The sequence below is a fragment of the Pangasianodon hypophthalmus genome, chromosome 3, assembly GCF_027358585.1.
Source record: "Pangasianodon hypophthalmus isolate fPanHyp1 chromosome 3, fPanHyp1.pri, whole genome shotgun sequence".
NCBI classification, from domain to species: Eukaryota; Metazoa; Chordata; class Actinopteri; order Siluriformes; family Pangasiidae; genus Pangasianodon; species Pangasianodon hypophthalmus.
The window spans coordinates 5,986,580-6,006,370 of NC_069712.1; the positions used below are offsets into that span (position 1 = coordinate 5,986,580).

At 39.7% G+C, this 19,791-nt stretch overlaps 1 protein-coding gene across 1 annotated transcript; it reads left to right on the top strand.

The window, feature by feature from the left end:
* LOC113544150 (von Willebrand factor A domain-containing protein 7) lies at positions 1-12,851 on the top strand. The gene is made up of 16 exons (XM_026942811.3): positions 1-108; positions 272-480; positions 578-850; positions 1,381-1,474; positions 1,927-2,040; positions 2,159-2,339; positions 2,609-2,772; positions 3,139-3,251; positions 4,323-4,439; positions 4,639-4,842; positions 5,442-5,574; positions 5,680-5,838; positions 5,940-6,032; positions 8,500-8,768; positions 9,605-9,898; positions 10,671-12,851. Exons 2-16 carry the CDS (start codon positions 277-279, stop codon positions 11,058-11,060), a joined length of 2,802 nt encoding a protein of 933 aa, XP_026798612.3. The 5' UTR covers positions 1-108; positions 272-276; the 3' UTR covers positions 11,061-12,851.
* The last annotated feature ends 6,940 nt before the right edge of the window (positions 12,852-19,791 follow it).

The window sequence follows — 19,791 nt, forward strand, 5'->3', positions numbered from 1 at the left end:
TCATAACTTTTTTGACTCATAATTAGTCCCCAAAACCCAAGCTCAAAGACATCTTCACTTCTACAGAGCATAGTTATACTGCAGTCATCAGAAGAATAAAGCTTTAAGGTATGATTTAAGATATAAAATTCCAGTATTTTCACTACAATGTTTTATTCATGTAATTAATTAAGAAATATAGAAATATATAGGAAGCAAATAACATATTAAGTTTGTATTGTGCCAGTTTGTTTATGCCAAGGTTGTTTTTTTTTTTTTTTACTCTTCGCAGTGTTGATGATGATGACCACAAATCTGCTGATCAAGTCATTGATCTGTCTATATCTGACAATATTCCTCATGACAAGTCAGACTCTGGCTTTTATGTCTTTGTTGTCAAAATCCAAGACACATCAGGACATAACTCGTGATGCAATTTTACAGACTACAGTTGATATCTGCAGATCACAAGCACTCAAGAACGGAAAAGTTTTTGTTTTGGTGAACAAAACTGTTAAATGTATTGAAATTTAAAAAAAATTTCTGATTATAAAATTTGTATTTTTATATTAGACTGTGTGTGCCTTTTTTATTGCAGCCAGTCCTACTGACAGTAGCAACAGTGACAGAAGCTTGTCAATCATCCGATTCAGCCAAAGATTTTCAAAGCAGCATTAATGAGATAAATAAGAACAACGCATTGGTTGATGTTCAACATTCCTTTACTGGAAGTTACCATTTTGACAATGAGGAGTTTTGGACTGGACGGGATCTTATTACTAAAGGAGTTTCTGCTGTCAAAAACCATGTAAAGCAGCAGAGGTATCAAGCTGCCCGAGAGGCACTTGGTAAAACCCTACACACTTTGCAGGTATGTCACCATGCTACTGTAGAATTGTGGTATTGCTAATAATTGAGATGATATTGAGAAGATATAATAAGTATTTTAAAATAAATTGCTGTTATATTTAAAGAGCTGGCCTGGTTTAATGGGACTCTGGTTGCTTTATTTTAAAACTATAATCAATTTAGAAATGACTCTGATGCTCATATTCAAGTTACTGTTAACACAGTTAGAACTTTTTGACTACATAGTATACAGTAATAGAATTGCACTATCCGGTGTCACTCAGATGAGGATAGGTTTCCTTTTGAGTCTGGTTCCTCTCAAGATTTCTTTGTCATGTCATCTCAGGGAGTTTTTCCTTGCCACTATCGCCTCTGGCATGCTCGTTAGGGATAAATTCATACATTTACAGTTTATATCCAGGATTTATATATTTCTGTAAAGCTGCTTTGTGACAATGTCCATTGTTAAAAGAACCAAAACTGAATTGAGTTGCTATGTATTAAGCAGAATGCAAGGTCTAATTCTGCCCCTGTGTTATGTCTTTCTTTAAGGATTTCTACAGTCACAGTAACTGGATTGAACTGGAAAATAGAGAACCCTATCCCAACCTGATTAAACCAGATACCATAATTAGCAACATAGCAGGTAAATGAACACGGCGTTCAGGGTGTATAAGGGTATTTCTCTGCATGTGTGTTTACCTGTTTTTCCTGTTCCATCACTCCAGATACACCTTAAATTTTGGAAACTGAAAAAAAATGTGTGATCCTGTTTGGGTAATCTTGTTTTTCACCATAGCAACTGTTAGTCAACACACAAATGTGGCGAATGTTATTGGAATCATATTTGTGACAGGGACAAGAAAGAATTTTGAGGGCTACAGTATGTAATGATGGAATTTAGTATGATACTACCAAATTTAGTATGAATTTAGTATGATACTACCAGGACCAGTTTTACTGTCACATGTACAGCTTATTCTTAGAGTTCAGTCCAAGTAATGGAAACTCAAGAGAATATATAGTAGATTATGTTGAAATGAAAGCGAAACAGAGAGAGATTTCGTACACCATAAGTTTTAATTTCTGTTCTACCAGATTCTGAAACATGCAAGAGCTGTTATGGAGATGGCTGCCCATCAAACATCTTAGAGTCAGTCATTGCACAGCATCAACTAACATCAGGATACTTTGGCCAATCCAAACCAAAAGGTACTGCTTTTAAAAATATAAATAAGTCATGTATATAAGAAAAATATTATACCAATTTTATCCACTTTGATAAACAAATCAAATCTTTTGTATATTTACATTTTCATGTCATCTTAAGGAAAGTGCAGTCATGGAGGAGAAGCTGATCTATCAAGTTGGGGGCAAGGTGGCATAAATAAGGATGATTCAGACTCCAGCCACGGTTATCTGCATGAAGCAGCAGCATTGGTAGCCACTAATGCTACCAGACAACTACTGGATTACATTAAAGAGGCAGTTGGAGATTCTGAGTTTCTTAGGTATCATCTCTCACTAAAACAGGAGTTAATAATGATGTAAATGATAGCACACACATACACACTGATATGTACTTGCTTACTTAAGTGGGTGTGCCATGTTCATTTGCCTTGTCAGGTGATGTTTCTTTTTTCCACCTGTTATTGACAACACTTTGATGATTCTTCAAGAATAGTGTTAGGGTTTATGACACATCTTTGCACTCGATATGGTAATTACTACCTCTGCCTCCTCTTTAGCACAGTTATATGCTTGTTTTTTTATCCTTCAGACTACTGGGACTCGGCCAGACTTCAGCACTGTGTTTTGTAATTGACACCACTAGCAGCATGTCTGATGACATTGCCATGCTCAGAAAAGTGACTTCATCTATCGTTAACAGTAGAAAAAGCACTGCACCATTAGAATACATCCTGATGACATTTAATGACACTGGTAAGTTTGATTTTTGAAGCTCTGCTTGTTTATAAAAATATTAATTTTAAATAGCATGCCGTATTAACATAAACCTGTGATTTCACTTGCAACCTGTACAACTGTCAGAGCTGCTGTTATCACAAAACATAAAGTCACAATTGTCAAAATTGTCAAAATAGTCAGAATTGAAAATTCAAAATTGGAATCAATAAAATAATAACATAGTGTTTCTGATAGCAGAAATTAATGGAAGAAATGAAGCAACTTGAAAAGCAAGTTATTTTTGTTGCGAAACCATGAAGTTAAAAAATTGATGTGGAATGTTGTTTTACTTAGTTTTGGTATAAACATACAAACACGCTTCCTCTATATTTAAACTCTTAGATTATGGCCTACTTACAAGAACAAGTGATCCTAAGGTGTTTAAAGACCAAATCAATGCAATTGTACCTCGTGGTGGAGGAGATGATCCTGAAATGTGTCTCTCAGGACTGCAGGTATGAGATAGTAATTCGCTGGGCTGCAACATTTCTGAAAAAAATTAAAAAAAGATATTCAAATAGAGATGTCATATAATTTGAAAATTTTAAAAAAAGTTTCAAAATCAAAAATAAGCCTAGGCAAAATCAACTTTTTTAAAAGGCTGTTTGTATTTAAAGTTAAGTCTTTTATTTATTTGTTTGTTTTTACAAATTATTCAAATAAAGATGAGATATAATTTGTAGAAAAACATTACTTACTTCCATATCAAAAATATCAACTTTTTCAAAAGTCAGTCAGTTTGTCAGTGAGTCTTTCACTCACTCAGTTAGTCACTCAATCTGTCAGTCAGTAAGTTGGCTGTTTTCATTTAAAGTTAAGTCTTTTTATTTAAAGTTGCTTTATTTTAAGGTATCCGTTAACTTTTGTATTTAAATTTAATTACTTATATCTGCCTTTTTTAAGTTGATTTATTGTTTAAAGTTGATTATTTTTATTTAAAATTGAATTTTAAAAATTGATATTTTTCATTTTATTTAAGGTTTATGTTTTTTTTGAAACACTGCCTTCTTTTTTTTTTTTTTTTTTTTAAGTTTTTTTGGGTACCTAGCTCTTCAGGAGACTTAGGCCTGTAGTCTGAACTAACCCATAGCGTAAGTTCAGTGATTAGCCACCTGTGTGTAGGTGTATACATCCGTATAGTGTATAGATAGACATGGTGTAGTAGTCACTTATTCCTCTCAAGGAATGCCCATGCATGTTCAATTCACTGATCAGTCACTCAGTTAATCAGTAAGTCAGTAAGTGAGTGACTCCGGTTACTAAGTCACTCAGTCAGTCTGTAAGTCAGCCATTCAGGTGGTTGGTTACTCAGTCAGTCACTGACGCACTCATTTAGTTTGTCAGTAGGTCAGTAAATCAGTCACTCAGTCGGTTAATCAGTCAGTTAACCAATCACTCATTTAGTCAGTCAGTCATTTAGTCATTTAGTCACTCATTTTGTCAGAAAGTTTGTTCTGCAAATTACCTGTTTAGTACCATTTATCTTGACAAGCATACAAGTAACAATCATTGAATACTTTTTCCAGCTCGCCCTCACTGGATCTCCGCCGCGCACTGAGATTTTTGTTTTCACCGATGCTGATGCAAAAGATAAATGGTTGACAAGCACTGTGCAAGCACTGATTGAGAGAACAAAGTCTGTAGTGAGTACATGCAAATCATCGTAAACACACAAGCCAACTATTGACACTGTTATTTAGAAATCTTCAAAGTTTTAATAAATGATTTAAAACCATACTGGTCATTTATTTGTCATCCTGCTTTCATTGTGACACATCTATATAAACATGAGATAATGTAGGCAAAACACTGATTAAATCTTCTTTCTTTCTCACTATGAAGGTTAGCTTCATAATAGCTAACTCCGATAGCTCTCGGGGTCGCAGGAGTGCCGAGCCCGTAGATGACCAACAGCAGGTCTCCCCTCAGCCTTTCAATGTACAGGTCTACCAGGACCTGGCTCAGGCCTCAGGGGGCCATGTAATTCAGGTCAACAACGCAACACAAGCTTCAAACATCATTGCAATTACCTCCAAATCTACAATGGTAACTAAAATTATACTTTGATAGTTGAATCATGTTACTTCATATGGTTAAATTTCAGTCCTATTATAACCATGACTTGAACTGGCATCCCACTTAGGGATATAGAGGGATATAAAAGATATAACACTCACTTGATGCCTTGATAATGTTTATCTTTCAATTATTTTATATTATTATTTTATTTTTATCAGTCCAGCCACTGTTTCTCTGCCACCTTTAGTCAATAAATATTTCAGTAAATAATGAAAGATTAAATTATTTTTAATTAAATTAGATCAGCTAATTTAAACAGGTGGAGGGAGATTTGGCTTTGGCTTAATAGGAACAAAAACCAACAACTTCACCAGCTTTTATGGATAAGATTAGATATGGCTGAACTACAGTCTATAAATTCTACATCCTATTTTGGTATTTACCAGGTCTTGACATATTGTGTGCACTGTTCCTTCTCTGCTCATGCTTGGTTTCTGCATTTCTGTAATTTGCTGTTGTCATTAAAGCTCAGCACACGTGCATGATTCGTCTCAGTGCTGTGTTAAAATATAGTATAGTAGGGAAAAAACTTTAATGAGCAACACTTTTTTTTTTTGCTTCTTCAGGTCACTCTATTTCAGGCTGTAAGAAACCCACCAAAGGCTGAAACATTTTCAGTCTTCGTGGATTTTTCTGTGCAAAGTCTGACAATTTACATCACTGGCAACTCTCCAGATTACACCATCACTAGTCCCACAGGTGTGTAGATCAGAAAATTAACCAATAAACCCTCATTCTGAGATACCACTCAGAAACTCATGCAATACTATGCTAAACGTTTAATAATGGTATTGTCTAACACAGGAGTCTCACAGAGCTCCACCAAACTGCACAGCAGTGAGACCTTGTGGCCTATTCAGAGAGTTGGTAACCTCGACACTGTGCAGCCAAATGAATTAGAGCAGGCTGGACTCTGGAAGTTCAGTATAAACTCAACATATCCGTACACCATCAAAGTTGTTGGTAAAATCAGTTCTCTTTGTGGACCTGTCCTGCCTACCTGTGAATAAATAAATGGCAAAAATGAAGAAGTTTGTTAATGGTTATTTTTATTCATTATCCAGGTCAAAGTGGGGTTGACTTCCTTTTCGACTTTGTAGAACTTTCCCAAGGGCTTCATTCGAGCTATTCTGTATTAAACAGCAGGCCTGTAGCAAGTAAGTGAACAACTTTTCTTAAGTGATATTCAGTTAACTCTGATTAAAAACTTTCCCTATGTTTCTACTCCATCTTTTCCCATTAAAATCTTACAATACTATAGAATAATTTACCACAGCTATGCAGCTGAAACTCAGATTTCACTGGCTCTGTCACCACCATGACTATGGTCCCATTGACTCACAGTCAATGCCTTTAACAAACCCAGTGTGCCTAAACTTTGTACAACTAAATAAAGATTATATTATTTGGGAAAAAATGAGAGATGTAGACTTGCTGGTTATCTTGACTCTAAAGTCCACAAATCAAAAGAACAGGTTCATAACCTGTTTTAAAGGACTCTCACCTCATTTTAGCAGTGATTTCAAAGCAGTTGCTAAATCAGCATTCTACCTCATATATACATTCATGATTAGAGATTTCTTGACAAAACATTTAAACATATACAATATAAATAATATTATATAAAGTACATGATATATAATTCTGCCTGGGCCACATCAGCATTTTTGTGAGACCCTCAAGAGCCATAATAGATATCTATAATTTTTTAAAAACTTACTTATTTAACATATTGACTAACACCAATAAGTTAGGATCTGAGGCTAGAATTGGATATTATAACAGAAGGGCTAAAAGAAACTATTAAAGTGTATGCACTATTAGTTAATAATGTTTATTGTAGTGATTATAATAAATGATTTATGAATGCATTCCTTTGTTTAATCACATATTATTCAATACCAGCTTCTGTGATAAGGAAACAGGATTAGCCAATTGGGATGATGCATTTTTCCTGTTTCTGTTTGAAAGCTAGTAGCCCTATAGCTCCACTATAAGCACAGAGATATAGAAGTCGAGCAGGTGAAGTAGCTTGCTGAAGTTTACTGCAAAAGAAAAGTAGATGAGGATTTGTAATATAAGGAGTAATTCTGCCCTATTATTAACATGTTGTTCTAATCATTTTCAGTGAAACTGCCATAAAGATATTTTATGGAAACATTACTAATATAGATAGATTGTTTGACTGTAGTTTGTGCCTTAAATGATTAATGATTATCACCAGTCCTACTGCTCTCTGACATCGAGCTGAAATGCAGGAGCACTTCGCACTTACAAATTAAATTTTACAGATCAGGAAAACAGTTGCGATATTATTTTGTGTTGTTTATCAGGGCTACTTCAGTATACAGGAATTCAATAAGTATCTCCACTGCTGTTCAACACATACTGAAGTAACTTGATTATAATGAGCTTAGTTACAGCTAAGACTCGTAACCAGTTTCTGGTGTTTTTTTCGCTGTAATGATGTATGTATGTCTTAACATGCCCCCTTCCTTTACCTCTCAAAGCCACAGGCGATACTATCGTCTATCAGTGATAATTAAGAGGCCACTGTAGGACTATGGCATTTTATACACAATCTCACAAGCCTATTTTTATATTTCAATATACCACCGAAATGCATTTCTGGTTACGCAACTGCCAGCACAACACACAATGTAAGTGTGACTTACATCAAGTGCAGCAAACAGTCCACACTCAGACCTTGGTCAAGCCAGCCGTGGTAGAAAAAACGTGTATATGTAGTAACCATGTAACACGTATATAGGGTTTTAGTTAAGCACTGAGAGATGTGAGCTTGCACGCTGTACAATGGTAGTTGCTACGTTATGGATCTGCTGTAAATTCTGGATTGAGTGAAGATGTTGAGCAGTACTGCGCTACGAGCCATTTCAGTAATAGTTTTTGTTCACACGGGTCAACTGAAACAAGGCTGTTGGCCTGCAGGCCTTGTGTTTGACATATATGCTCTAGATACTAGCTAGCTACTGTGTACTATATCAATAAGCAGAAGCATAAAAATGGACAAATTGATTACATTCAATGAATCAGCATCAATTTCCTACCATTATTTCGGTCCATTTCTCCTCTTCTGCTTTTTTCTTTTTGCATTTTTTCGCCCCAGATATGAACACTTCATGATTGCCACTTTGTGATCTTCTGACGTTAGTTACATTAGTTACCTATTCTTTTCACACCACAAGAGGGCCCCTTGTGAATGCATGATGCATAAACCTCTTTGTGAAATGATAGTAAAATGTGCTTTTTTGCATATCTATTTTAAAATTAGATATCTAAAAGTGTCCCAACACTAGATATTTTTAAACTGACACTAAAAGCCTACCTATTTGATCAAACTTTTAAGTATAAAGCACTGTTGTTAGAGCTCAGGGGTGGTACTGCATTGCTATTCAATCTTCTTATCTTTTATCTTATGCACTTGACACTTTTTTAGTCATGTTTATTCATTTCAGTTTAACGTTTATATTTTTAATAAATTTTATAATTTCTTTTTAAATCAATTGTTCTTCTATACTTTCTGTTTATTTGTAAGCACTTGGAATTGTCTTGTGTATGAAATGTGCTATTTAAAAAAGCTTGCCTTGCCTTCCCTTCATTTAGACACCAGTATCAACCTGTTGCTGTCCATGGTTGGTGGGGACAATGTGAGGCCTACAGAGTTGTCTCTGGTCAGAGCATCAAGTTCAAACTCTTTTAATGGGATACTAGAAGAGTTAGCAAGTGGGCAGTACTTGGTGTCCTTCAACAGCATCCCAGCAGGAGAGTTTACTGTTCGTGTGGTTGGAAAGGCCAGCTTCTTATCAAATGTGGTCTTGAATTTTCAGAGACAGTCAGCAACTCGGTTCCAAACATCAAGACTGACTATCACTGTAAGTTTGAATTCAAAGAAATCCCCACTCACCCCACTATTATTACTATTATATATATAATATCACTTATTGTTATACAGTTGAGTGCACCATTACAATTTGGCTTTCTTTTTTTTTCACCATTAATGAAAATCAACCAGTCAAATGGACTAAGAGATCAAAATACTAATTTCCATCAAGTAAATTATCAAATGAAATCAAGGCTCCATAAAAGGGTAACAAAAACTGATTAGCTTGGCATAAATATTCTCATTTTTAGGGTGAACAGTATATTTCCTTGATAGTTATTTTCAAAATTTGCCAGTCTTGATTCAATGTTATTAATTTAAATAAAGAAATAAAGATAGATAGATAGATAGATAGATAGATAGATAGATAGATAGATAGATAGATAGGCACTCTCTCACCTCACCCCTATAGCGACAGAGGAAGACAAGAAGACAGAACCATCAGCACTTGTTTGTGAGGATTGGACAAAATTTGAAGTAGAAAAAACAAAAACCATATTGTTAAAACTCAAAATGGTTGAATTCTTGTGTGGCAAAACACATATTTGTTACATCCAGGGTATCAAGGGAAAGTTGAATCATGATCTGATGTTAAGCAGTTCAAAAGTTATGAGCAGGTTTATTAAGTGAAGAATTATAGCACCCCCTTCAGTTGAATTTAGACAGGTAAAAGTCTTAAGTGCTTTTCCCTTAATTTCTTTTGGTGCACATTAATTTCTGCTCATCACAACTGACCTTTCAAATTTGGGCTATGAAATCAAAATAGTAATTTACCAAGCAACATCAAAGTTTTCTTTAAAAATGTATTTTCTTTCTACTTACCCTCAGACTGAACCTTTTGAAACAATGGAACTTGGAAAAGAATTCACTCTGCCTTTCACAGTTGCAACCAATGGCTCTGGAGGAAGCTTTAATATCAGTGTCATCAATGATCGCAATTTTGACACACTCTTTAACACATCCTTAACTCTCGAGAGTGGGGGCAGTGCGAATGGTATAGTGATTCTGACTGTCCCTACAAACACTTCCTCTGGAACTGATGTCACTGTGACGATCCAGGCTGAAGCAGCTGATGGAAGTGACTTCAATTACATTGTGCTACGTCTTCTTGTTGTTCCTCCGGTAATTACTCACATTACATTAAATATTCCAGGATGTTGTTAAAGGAATTGTCAGTGCCTAAATTCATTGTTTGAACAGGAGGATATTTAGGTTTCAAAGCTAACCATTACATTACACCTTCTTACCATTGCTGAACTGATCATTATTTCTGAAATGTGTGGCAGTCTGGGAAAACCCAGTGGATGTCGCTGTGGCTGAATTTTGGAAATTATCCAAAAATGTTACAAAGATTTTGGACAAAATATGTTTTTCTTTCAAAATATGTTATTTTGATACATCAATTTAAAAAAAGCAAATATATTCCATCAAACCAATGTTTGATTTACTTTTTAACCTTTCTAGAAAGATCATGTTGGGTACAAACACAATGGTAAAAACAGTGAGTCTACCTAAAGATGTGTAGAATCTTACTAGCTAAGTGTGATTTCCTCAGTGAATGTCATGCTTTCATGATGTTTTTGGATAGCTACATGCCATAGCAAAATTGACATAAGTCTAATCAATTCAGTTTGTAATTTTAATAGTGGCTGTCAAAATATATTTAAATTTTAAATGCAGTCTGTGCCTTTTTCAATTTAACCAGAATTTAAAATGCAGATGATATAGGATTATTATTTATTATTTAGAAAAATCTGTAGTTTTACTTCTCTATATTTGCATGTATATGTCAAACCATGTGTAGGGTTTTCACAGGCTGCCACACATCATAATCATTACAGACAAGTTACTAAACACAATTTGTGTGGAATCTTAACTGTTTTTCTTCTTTAAGGTGAGAGATTTCTTCCTTCCAGTATGCAAGGCAGTTAACATTAAGGCTGACTGCCCAGGCGATTGCAGCATGTCGTCATGGTACCTCACTGCCAACGTGACTGGTGGATATGGATCAGATATTCCAAGTGTGAGAGTCCTCCAGGGCAATGGCAACCTCACCATCACCAGCGTGCTCAGTGACACAGGCATGGTCGTCACTACGGCAGTCTTCAGCTCATCTTGCTGTTCCCGAGACTTAGAACTGGTTGCTGTGGATGCAATGGGAAATGTTGCCACCTGCTTCAAATCTCTGAGAGCTACAGCTGCACCACGCGTCCTCACTTATGGTGCAGAATTTTTTTTTATTTTGCCAGTTTGCCTTTGGCTTAATATGGGAGTCTCATTTTAACAATTGATGTAGCTCTAAGAAAAACAAACAAACAAAGCTCCATTTATCTGAATTTCAACAATATCTGCATATTTAGGCCTACATACTACTTGTTCAGTAATGCTTTTATACAGTATGAGGAGCAAACTTATAAATGAAATACACACACATCAATCTTCAATAAATGTTTTTGATCTATATCACTATAAGTCTGCATGTATGTACTAGAAGGAAATTCTACTTGCCTAATACACTCAGTAATTTAAAACTAAACTCTACTCAGAGTTTAAACTCTGAATGTAATACTGTTTAATAAATTTTATACATATATATATAATATAATGGCATAAATTAAAAAAGCACTGAATGTATTATTTTTAGTTGGAGGGTCTGTTATTATTTTATGCGATTATTTCAATGCACATAGATATTCATTAATTTAATTTCCATGCCATTAATCATTGCATACTCATGTAATTTTCACTTTTATACCACTCATTTAAAATATGAGTAAAATTCTTAAATTACTGGGTAATGTCATGCACATGCAATGTAAGCTTATAGTAGGCTTATAGTAGGCTTACATGCAACATAGGTTTAAAAGATTTCAGGATCTGGTATGGAATTTATCTTGTTTGCAGTTCTATAAGGGATAAACAGTCTATTTAATTACCAAACTGTACTAAGAGCTTTTACTTTTTAATTAAACCTAACTACATGCCAGCACTTGAATCTACAGATTTACAGAGATTTACAGATGATGAGGGGATGTTACATAATGGGTACAAGGTATCTGAACCATGTATTGCATTGTGTGTTTAATTTTCCTTTTTCCTCAAAACTGTATGTTAATTACTGTCTATGTTTTAGGAATTTTTTCCTTCATTTTCTTGATTTCTCCCTTCTTTTGATTTGCTATGACATAAAATCTTTGCAAACACAAGCTTCATTTGAAATAATTAACTTTCACAGCATTGTTGAAGTCTTGAATTTGATTGGTCAGAAAGTGTTGATTGAAGCATGCACCATTGTATTTTATTCCTTCCTTACAATTCATTTAGGCTATTTAATGATTTAGAGAAGACCAAATAAACAGAGATGCACAAAAATCAGGTTAGATTCAGAATGAAGTTTTGGATCCCACCCTTCACGACTGATTTTACCTTCATTTTCAATATACAGTACTCTCCTAGGCTTATCCCAAGAGGCGTGTTTTCATACATCAGATTTCCAGAACATCAAATGATTGGAAGTCTTGCTCAAAAGAAATTGCTCATAGTGCAGATAGGAGTAAATCTGTGCTTAGCAGGGACATAGGTTAAACACAGGTTAATGAATGTGACCTTGGTCAGGATTATGAGGGTTTTTTTTGGGGGGGGGGGATACACACATTTACTGCAGACACCTTGTGTTAAGTTCAATCTGTAAAACATCATTTACAATGTGCATCAGATGTGTTTGTGATAGACATAGATTTGAAGTGCTCTCATGTCAACACACTATTACTGTGCTGCAATGTAAAGAGATGGCGAGGTGTTGTGTTAATAAGTGGGTAAGTATTTAGATTGAATGTGTTAAATGTGGCTGAGAATTCCACAGCAGAGAGTAAGTAAGTACTTAGACACTGTCAGACAGAGAATACCAACAGAGTTTATTGTTATATCATCCTGCTATAACTTGAAAAGTTTGACTGTAACTGGTTAAACATGATCAAAAACTTATATTATGTCCATATTCAAGTGTCATTATGATTTATATAATCTGAATTTCCGATGTTACTGTCAATCAATTGTTTAATGTATTAAAATGTTATTGCCATCACCAGTTGTTTTTTTGTTTTTTTCGCCAACACTAAACAATCATTTAAGTACTACACATGTTCAAAAACTTGTGAAAAGGTCAGTAATTTTTCAATAGTTATGTGGTTCAGTGCAAGAACAAGGTGAGATTTCATAGGAGTCTCCACAAGCACAATTTAAACTGTGGGTGCATCTTAATTTACAAGTTGGCTCATCTAAGTAAGACACACACTGAATTGCAACCCTATTGAACACCTGTGGGAGATCTTGGAGAAGCATGTTAGACAGGTGTCTCCACCACCATTATCGAAACACCAACTGATGGAAAATCTGTTGGAAGTTGGAAGTGTAAATAAAAATCAGTCAAGTGAAGAGATGATGATGATAAGGATTGTGTTTAAACTCGTAAGTGACTTTTACCTCAGGATATGATGTGGATGAGCCTGTCAGGCTATAGGCTATGATTAATGTCTGATATAAAGCTACACATAGGTTTATGTAATAAGTGCGGTGGTTCAGTTGAATCTTTAATTTCTCCCTTTTACTTTTTGGGGTAACCCTTTAAAATGATAGATTTTGAAATGCTAGAAATTTGCTTCTGCCTGAGATACCTGCAAAACTGAACCATTTTTCATTTCAGGAAGTTTTCAGAATTATGCTGTATATAGTAGAAAATGTTAACAATTGTTTTCCTAGGCCACCACATATTTCTGTTTGAAATAAAAATATTTTCAAATAATATATTTAAAATATGGGTCAAATGAGTGTTATCATGGCACATTATCAAAGACTTATCATGGCACAATGTTAATGTACAATAAAAGAAAATTGCTAATAATTGAGATAAAGGTGTATCTAAGGTATATCAGCTAAAGAGATGACCTGGTTCATTGGGATATCAGTTGCTCTGTAGTAAACTGAACATAGTTCTTAATGTTCTTAATGTGGGTATACGGGTGTTTCTCTGCTGGTGTGTTTATCTCTTCTAACTGTTCCAGATATCTGTTACTACAGATGTACCTTCAGTTTCAGTTTGCCTGTGCACTTGTAAAGCACACATTTGGAAAGACGTTAAAGTGTTCTCAGTATTACTAATGACATTTAATTACAAATATGTTACAAATATAGAGGTATTTGCTTGTCAGCTCAGGATAATACTAAAGCAGGTTAATATGGATAATAGCAACTGATAATAATCTATAAACATTTATAAATCTATAAATGTGCTTTGCCATTGGGTCATTCTACCTTAAGTGGTCCAATACAGGTGGCTTGACCATTTTTAATTTTCCTTTTTTTTTTTTTTTTTTTTTTATTTTTTAGTGATTACCTCTATGTATTGCAAAACCACTTTTTTTTTTTTTTTACCAAGTTTAACTATAGCTGCCATGTTTGCGTCAAATTTTGGTTATACAGCTGTTTACGAAAACCTCAATATCTCGGCTCTGGGTGGTCTTAGCTCCTTGGAACAAAAACTGATCAAGGTACATGTACGTATATAAACATTTTGCACATTCTTGATCCTTAGACTTAGAACTTAAGTCTAAATATAATGCTCAAGATTGCTCACAGTTCCACTTTTTGTTTCAATTTATAATGGGAAAGGCAGCTTGGGGAAACAATTGTTTATATTTTCTACTATATTGTGATGTGCTCTAGAGATCAGTTTTCATTTTGCTAGGACCATCTGGAGCCGAGATATTGAGGTTTCCTTAAACATCTGTATAACCAAAATGTGTTGTGTGCCATGACACAAAGATGGCAGCTGGTGGTTTTGCAATGCCAATACATAGAGGTAATCACTCAAAAAAAAAATTTGAAAAATTAAAAACGGTCAAGCAACCAACTTTACAATTATTGGACCACTTGAGATGGACTGACCCACAATTTTTAAAAATGTAAAAGTTTTAAACTGGTCCAAAATGAAGTTTTGTATTATGATAGGGAGAGCATCTCTCTTGTCCTGGCCTCCTTTCACAGTCAAATACAGAATAGAGTCCAAGGTTTTGTTATCTGAGCATTTGTTAACTCTGCACAGCTTGGCACCCAGTTATACAGTACTGTGCAAAAGTCTTAGGCACATACAAAGAAATGCTGTAGAGCAAAGATGCCTTCAAATATAATGAAACTAAATGTTTCTACATTAAAAAATACTATAAAGAGCAGTAAACAGTAATAAATGAAACAAAGTCAATATTTGGCGTGACGATCCTTTGCTTTAAAAAAAAATAGTAGTCTCGGGTACAATTTGTGCAGTTTTATAAGGAAATTAGCTGTAAGTTTCATTGAGCATCTTGCAGAACCAGCCACAGTTCTCATGGAGTCTTTGACTGTCACATTTGCTTCTAAGTTTTGCAGCAAAATCCAGCAGCCTTCATTATGTTTTTTTGTCTGAAAAGTGGTCTCTTATGTAATATGCTGCTTTCTTTACTGACATACAAAGATTTTTCTGTAACATTTAATTTTGTGCTGGAAAACGTCTCCAGGTTACGCATGTAACCATGGTTCCCTGAGGCAACAAGACGCTGCTTCGAAACGCTATGGGAACGCCTTATGAGGACTCATAAGCCAGGGAAATGGCCTCCACAATCCACCGGCTGAGGGTCTGCTTGGTAGCAGGAAGACCCCTCTTCGGGGGACCAAAGCATACAAGCAATTGGTCAGGGGGTGCTTGCCCACTGACTGACCACCAAGGGGGGCGTGGCAGGCCGCAATAGCCGCCACGTAGACCTTCAGGGTGGAGTGGGTCAGCCCTGTGAAGAGACGGGCCTGCAGGAACTCCAGCACTGTAGCAACTGGGCAGTGAACAGGGTCGAGCCGGCGGTCTCCACACCAGGAAGTGAAAAGTTTCCACTTCAGGGCATACAGTTTCCTCATTGAGGGAGCTCTGGACTGGAGGATGGTCTCAACAACCTCGGCTGAGAGACCAGAAGCTCTGAGTTGTGCCCCCTCAGAGGCCACACCCACAGCTTCCACAGCTCCGGGCAGGGGTGAAGGATGTCGCCCCCCGACTGTGAGAGGAGGTCCCTCCTGACAGGAATCTCCCATGGAGAGCCGTCGAGAAGGGAAATCGGGTCTGAGAATCATACTCGGCCCAGCCAGAACGGGGCTACTAGCAGCAAGCGGACCCCGTCCCGGCGCGCTCTCTCCAGAACTCCCGGGAGCAGAGCGACTGGGGGAAAGGTGTACAGACGCGTTCTCGGTCACCTCTGTACCATAGCATCCAGTCCTAGGGGAGCTGGATGAGTCAGAGAGAACCAGAGGGGACAGTGCGACGTCTCCTGAGATCCACCTGAGCTCAGCCGAACATACGCCATATCTGCTCCACCACCTCGGGGTGGAGCCTCCATTCCCTCGGCATCGGCCGTCTGCTCCCATATTGAGACAGCCAGGGATATAAACTGCTCTCAGCGAGAGGAGTTTCCCCTGGGAGCACACAAGGATCTGGAGCGCCAGCCTGTAAAGGGGGCGCGAGTGCAGACCTCCCTGGTGGTTGATATAAGAGACCACTGCCGTGTTGTCGGTGCGCACCAACACGTGGCGACCTCTTAGGTCCGGGAGAAAGTGTTTCAGTGCTAGAAACACAGCCAGCATCTCCAGGCAGTTGATGTGCCAAGTGAGATGGTGGCCGCTCCACAGACCACGGCCAGAGCGGCCACTCATGACCGCTCCCCATCCGGCAAGAGATGCATCCGTCGCTAGCATTACGCGGTGACAAGGAGCTCCCAGCACCGGGCCCTGAGACAAGAACCCAGGTTCCCTCCACATGTCTAAGGCACGTAGGCACCGCCGAGTGACCTTGATCATGCGGAGCGGGTTTCCCCTCACGGAGAACCCCCTGGTCTTGAGCCACCACTGTAGGTGTCTCATGTACAGCAGGCCAAAAGGTATTACGTTGGACGCAGCTGCCATCAGACCCAGCAGTCTCTGAAACTGCTTCACAGTGAGTGACCGGCCTTCTCTCACTCTCATGACTGCTGTGAGGATCGACTCGATCCGAGCAGGAGACAGGCGTGCCTGCATCGTGGTCGAATCCCACACCGCACCCAGATAAGTGATTCTCTGTACTGGAGAAAGCACACTTTTCTCGTCGTTTAGTCTTAACCCCAGCTCTTTCATATGGGCGAGAACGACATCTCGATGTCAAACCGCCATCTGCTCCGATCGAGCTAATATCAACCAGTCGTCGATATAATTCAGTATGCGGATGCCCCAGAGCCGCATAGGAGCCAGAGCAGCATCCACACACTTCGTGAAGGTGCGGGGTGAGAGTGCTAGGCCGAACGGAAGAACCCGATATTGGTAAGCTTCGCCCCCAAAAGCGAACCTCAGGAACTTCCTGTGTTGATGAAGGATGGAGATATGGAAGTAAGCATCTCTTAGGTTGATCGTGACAAACCAGTCCTCGGAGCTGATCTGAGACACGACCTGTGTGACCGTGAGCATCCTGAACTGAGAGGTTCAACTGCCGCAAGTCCAAAATGGGACGCAGCCCTCCACCCTTCTTGGGAACAATGAAGTACCGGCTGTAGAGCCCGGACTCTCTGTCGTGAGTAGAGACCACCTCGATGGCCTCCTTCCTCAGGAGAGTGTGTACTTCCTGTTCCATTACCAGAGCCTGCTCGGGACCCACCAGAGTGGGAAGAACCCCGGAAAAGCGAGGCGGAGGAGAGCCGAACTGAATTCAATAGCCTCTCTCTACAGTACGCAGGACCCATTGAGACACATTCGGCAGAAGTTTCCACACTGCCAAATAGCTCACTAAGGGGATCAGCCTCTCGAGACTGACCTCTGGTATGGCGAGAGCAGCTACCGTGGTGCCCTGGAGCGGCGAACCGACAGGGAATGACCGAACTAGCTGCTCCGAAGGCCTCCAAAGAGGCCGCAAGCCTCCCAGACCCGCTACGTTCCCGGGCGAGAACTGGGAGATACACTCGCCGGAGACCGCTGTGCCCTGAAGCACCATAGGTGGCAGGGTTGGCAGATCGACCTCCCGAGGGCACTGAGGCGAGACGGGCACCGTATAATGAGGTGTACACCGTCCCGCCCCAGAGGGGCCCGCCCTCGGAAGCCCTGGGCCCAAGGCGTCAGGGCTTCTTAGCCGCGGCCCTCTTCGAAAAAAGAACAGTCCTCAGATCTGTCTTCGTGTCACCTCTGTTTCTGTGCCTCCCTGTGAGAGGAGGCAGTACACGGAGGGGGCTGCCCCCACCCAGCAGCCCCACGAGCCAGAGAGCGGCGAGGGAGAAACCGCTAACAGCGTCACCAAACAGACCAGAGGGCGCCAGCGGGGCGTCCATAAGAATGACCCTGTCCCTCTCTTTCATGTCGGACAGGGTCAGCCAGAGGTGTCTCTCCGCCGCCACCAGGACTGCCATAGACCGGCTGATAGCACGGGCGGTCTCCTTGGTGGCGGGGAGAGAAAGATCTGCGGCCCGCCTGAGCTCCGTCACATGCTCAGACGGCATCTCCCCATGCTCATCCAGCTCTTTGAGCAGGTCGGCCTGGTACGCCTGTAACACTTGGCTTGGTGGGCAGTGCTGAGCCTTCAGGGACGATGCCGCACCAGGGGACAGATAGCTAGCTAGGGTCTGTTCAACCCTGGGCATCGCCCTGTAGCCAGTATGGTCCAGCCCCGCCACGTTAGCATAGTAAGAGGAGGCGGGACTGAATAAATGGGCCGAAAAAGGCCTCCTCCGTGACCTTGACACCTCAGTGTGGAGGTCGGGGAAAAAAGGCAGGCTCCGGCGTGGAGGTGGCGGTTTACTGCGCAGGAAGCGCTCACCTAGCTTCGACCCCTGCGGGTCAACCCATGTTTCAGCGGGCCAGTCGATGCTAAGTTTAGCAACGGCCTGCGAAACCACCTCCAGCAGCTCCTCATATTGAGGAGACTGCGGCAGATCAGAGTCGGCGCCCTCCACATCAACCTCCTCGGAGGAAGACAGGTGGAGCGCCGGGCCCGCTCCCCGGGGGGAAGAAACCGCAGAGCGGGCTTCCGAACCCAGAGAGCGGACAGTGGATCTGGAGGGTGAGGAAGGAGAAAAGGACTCGCCCGTCTCCATTCCCTCCGCCAGATCCATCTGCAAGCCCCACGAGCGCAACCGCCGCTCTGCCTCGGCAGAAGCGGGGCCGGCACCGCGAGGCATGCGAGTGAAGGCTCCCTCCTCGAAGAGAGCCTTCCAGGAGCGAAGCGCGCGCAGCGGCAAACGCTCGCAATGCAAGCAGCCGGCTCCCTCGAGAGCCGACTCTGCGTGCTCCGCTCCCAAGCAGACAACGCAAAGACTGTGTGTATCCCCGCCGGTAATATAACGCGGGCAGGGAGGAACACACAGCCTAAAATGCTGTCCGCTCTCGCCCCGTTTATGTTTCGTTTTGTCCTTGGCCTTAGGCATGCCGCAGACAACACAGAAAGACAAACAATAGACAGACAATATCACACAGATCGCTTGCTGAATGACAGAAAGCTAGCGCGGCGTTTGCCGCTCGGGCTTTTATGCTTCCGGGTCGCTACGTCACCCCGCCCGTGACGTCTCGCCCATCCATTGGACTGATTACACATGTTATTCAGAGCGCGGTCACGCTGAAGGTATTCCCATAGCGTTTCGATGCAGCTCGAGTTCCTGAAGGGGAACTAATGTTTGGAAATCTAAAAGGTTTTTGTACTGAATCAGTAATGTAGAAGTCATAAAATAAAAATCTATAACAAAGTTTGTACTAAAAAAATAGGATGCCTTGTGTTCAAAAATACCTCAAGATCATCTAACCAGCTACTTTTAACTTTTCCATGGAACCAGATGAAGTTCAAAGGTGACTGAACTTTTCTGTTACAGCTCCAAAATTATGGAACAGGCATGCCCCACTGTGGATATTTTTAAATCCAATTTATAAACTTTTTAGAGGTTTTGTCTTTAATGTTTTTATTTCTCCTTTGGTACACCGTTTTAGTTTTTATTTTT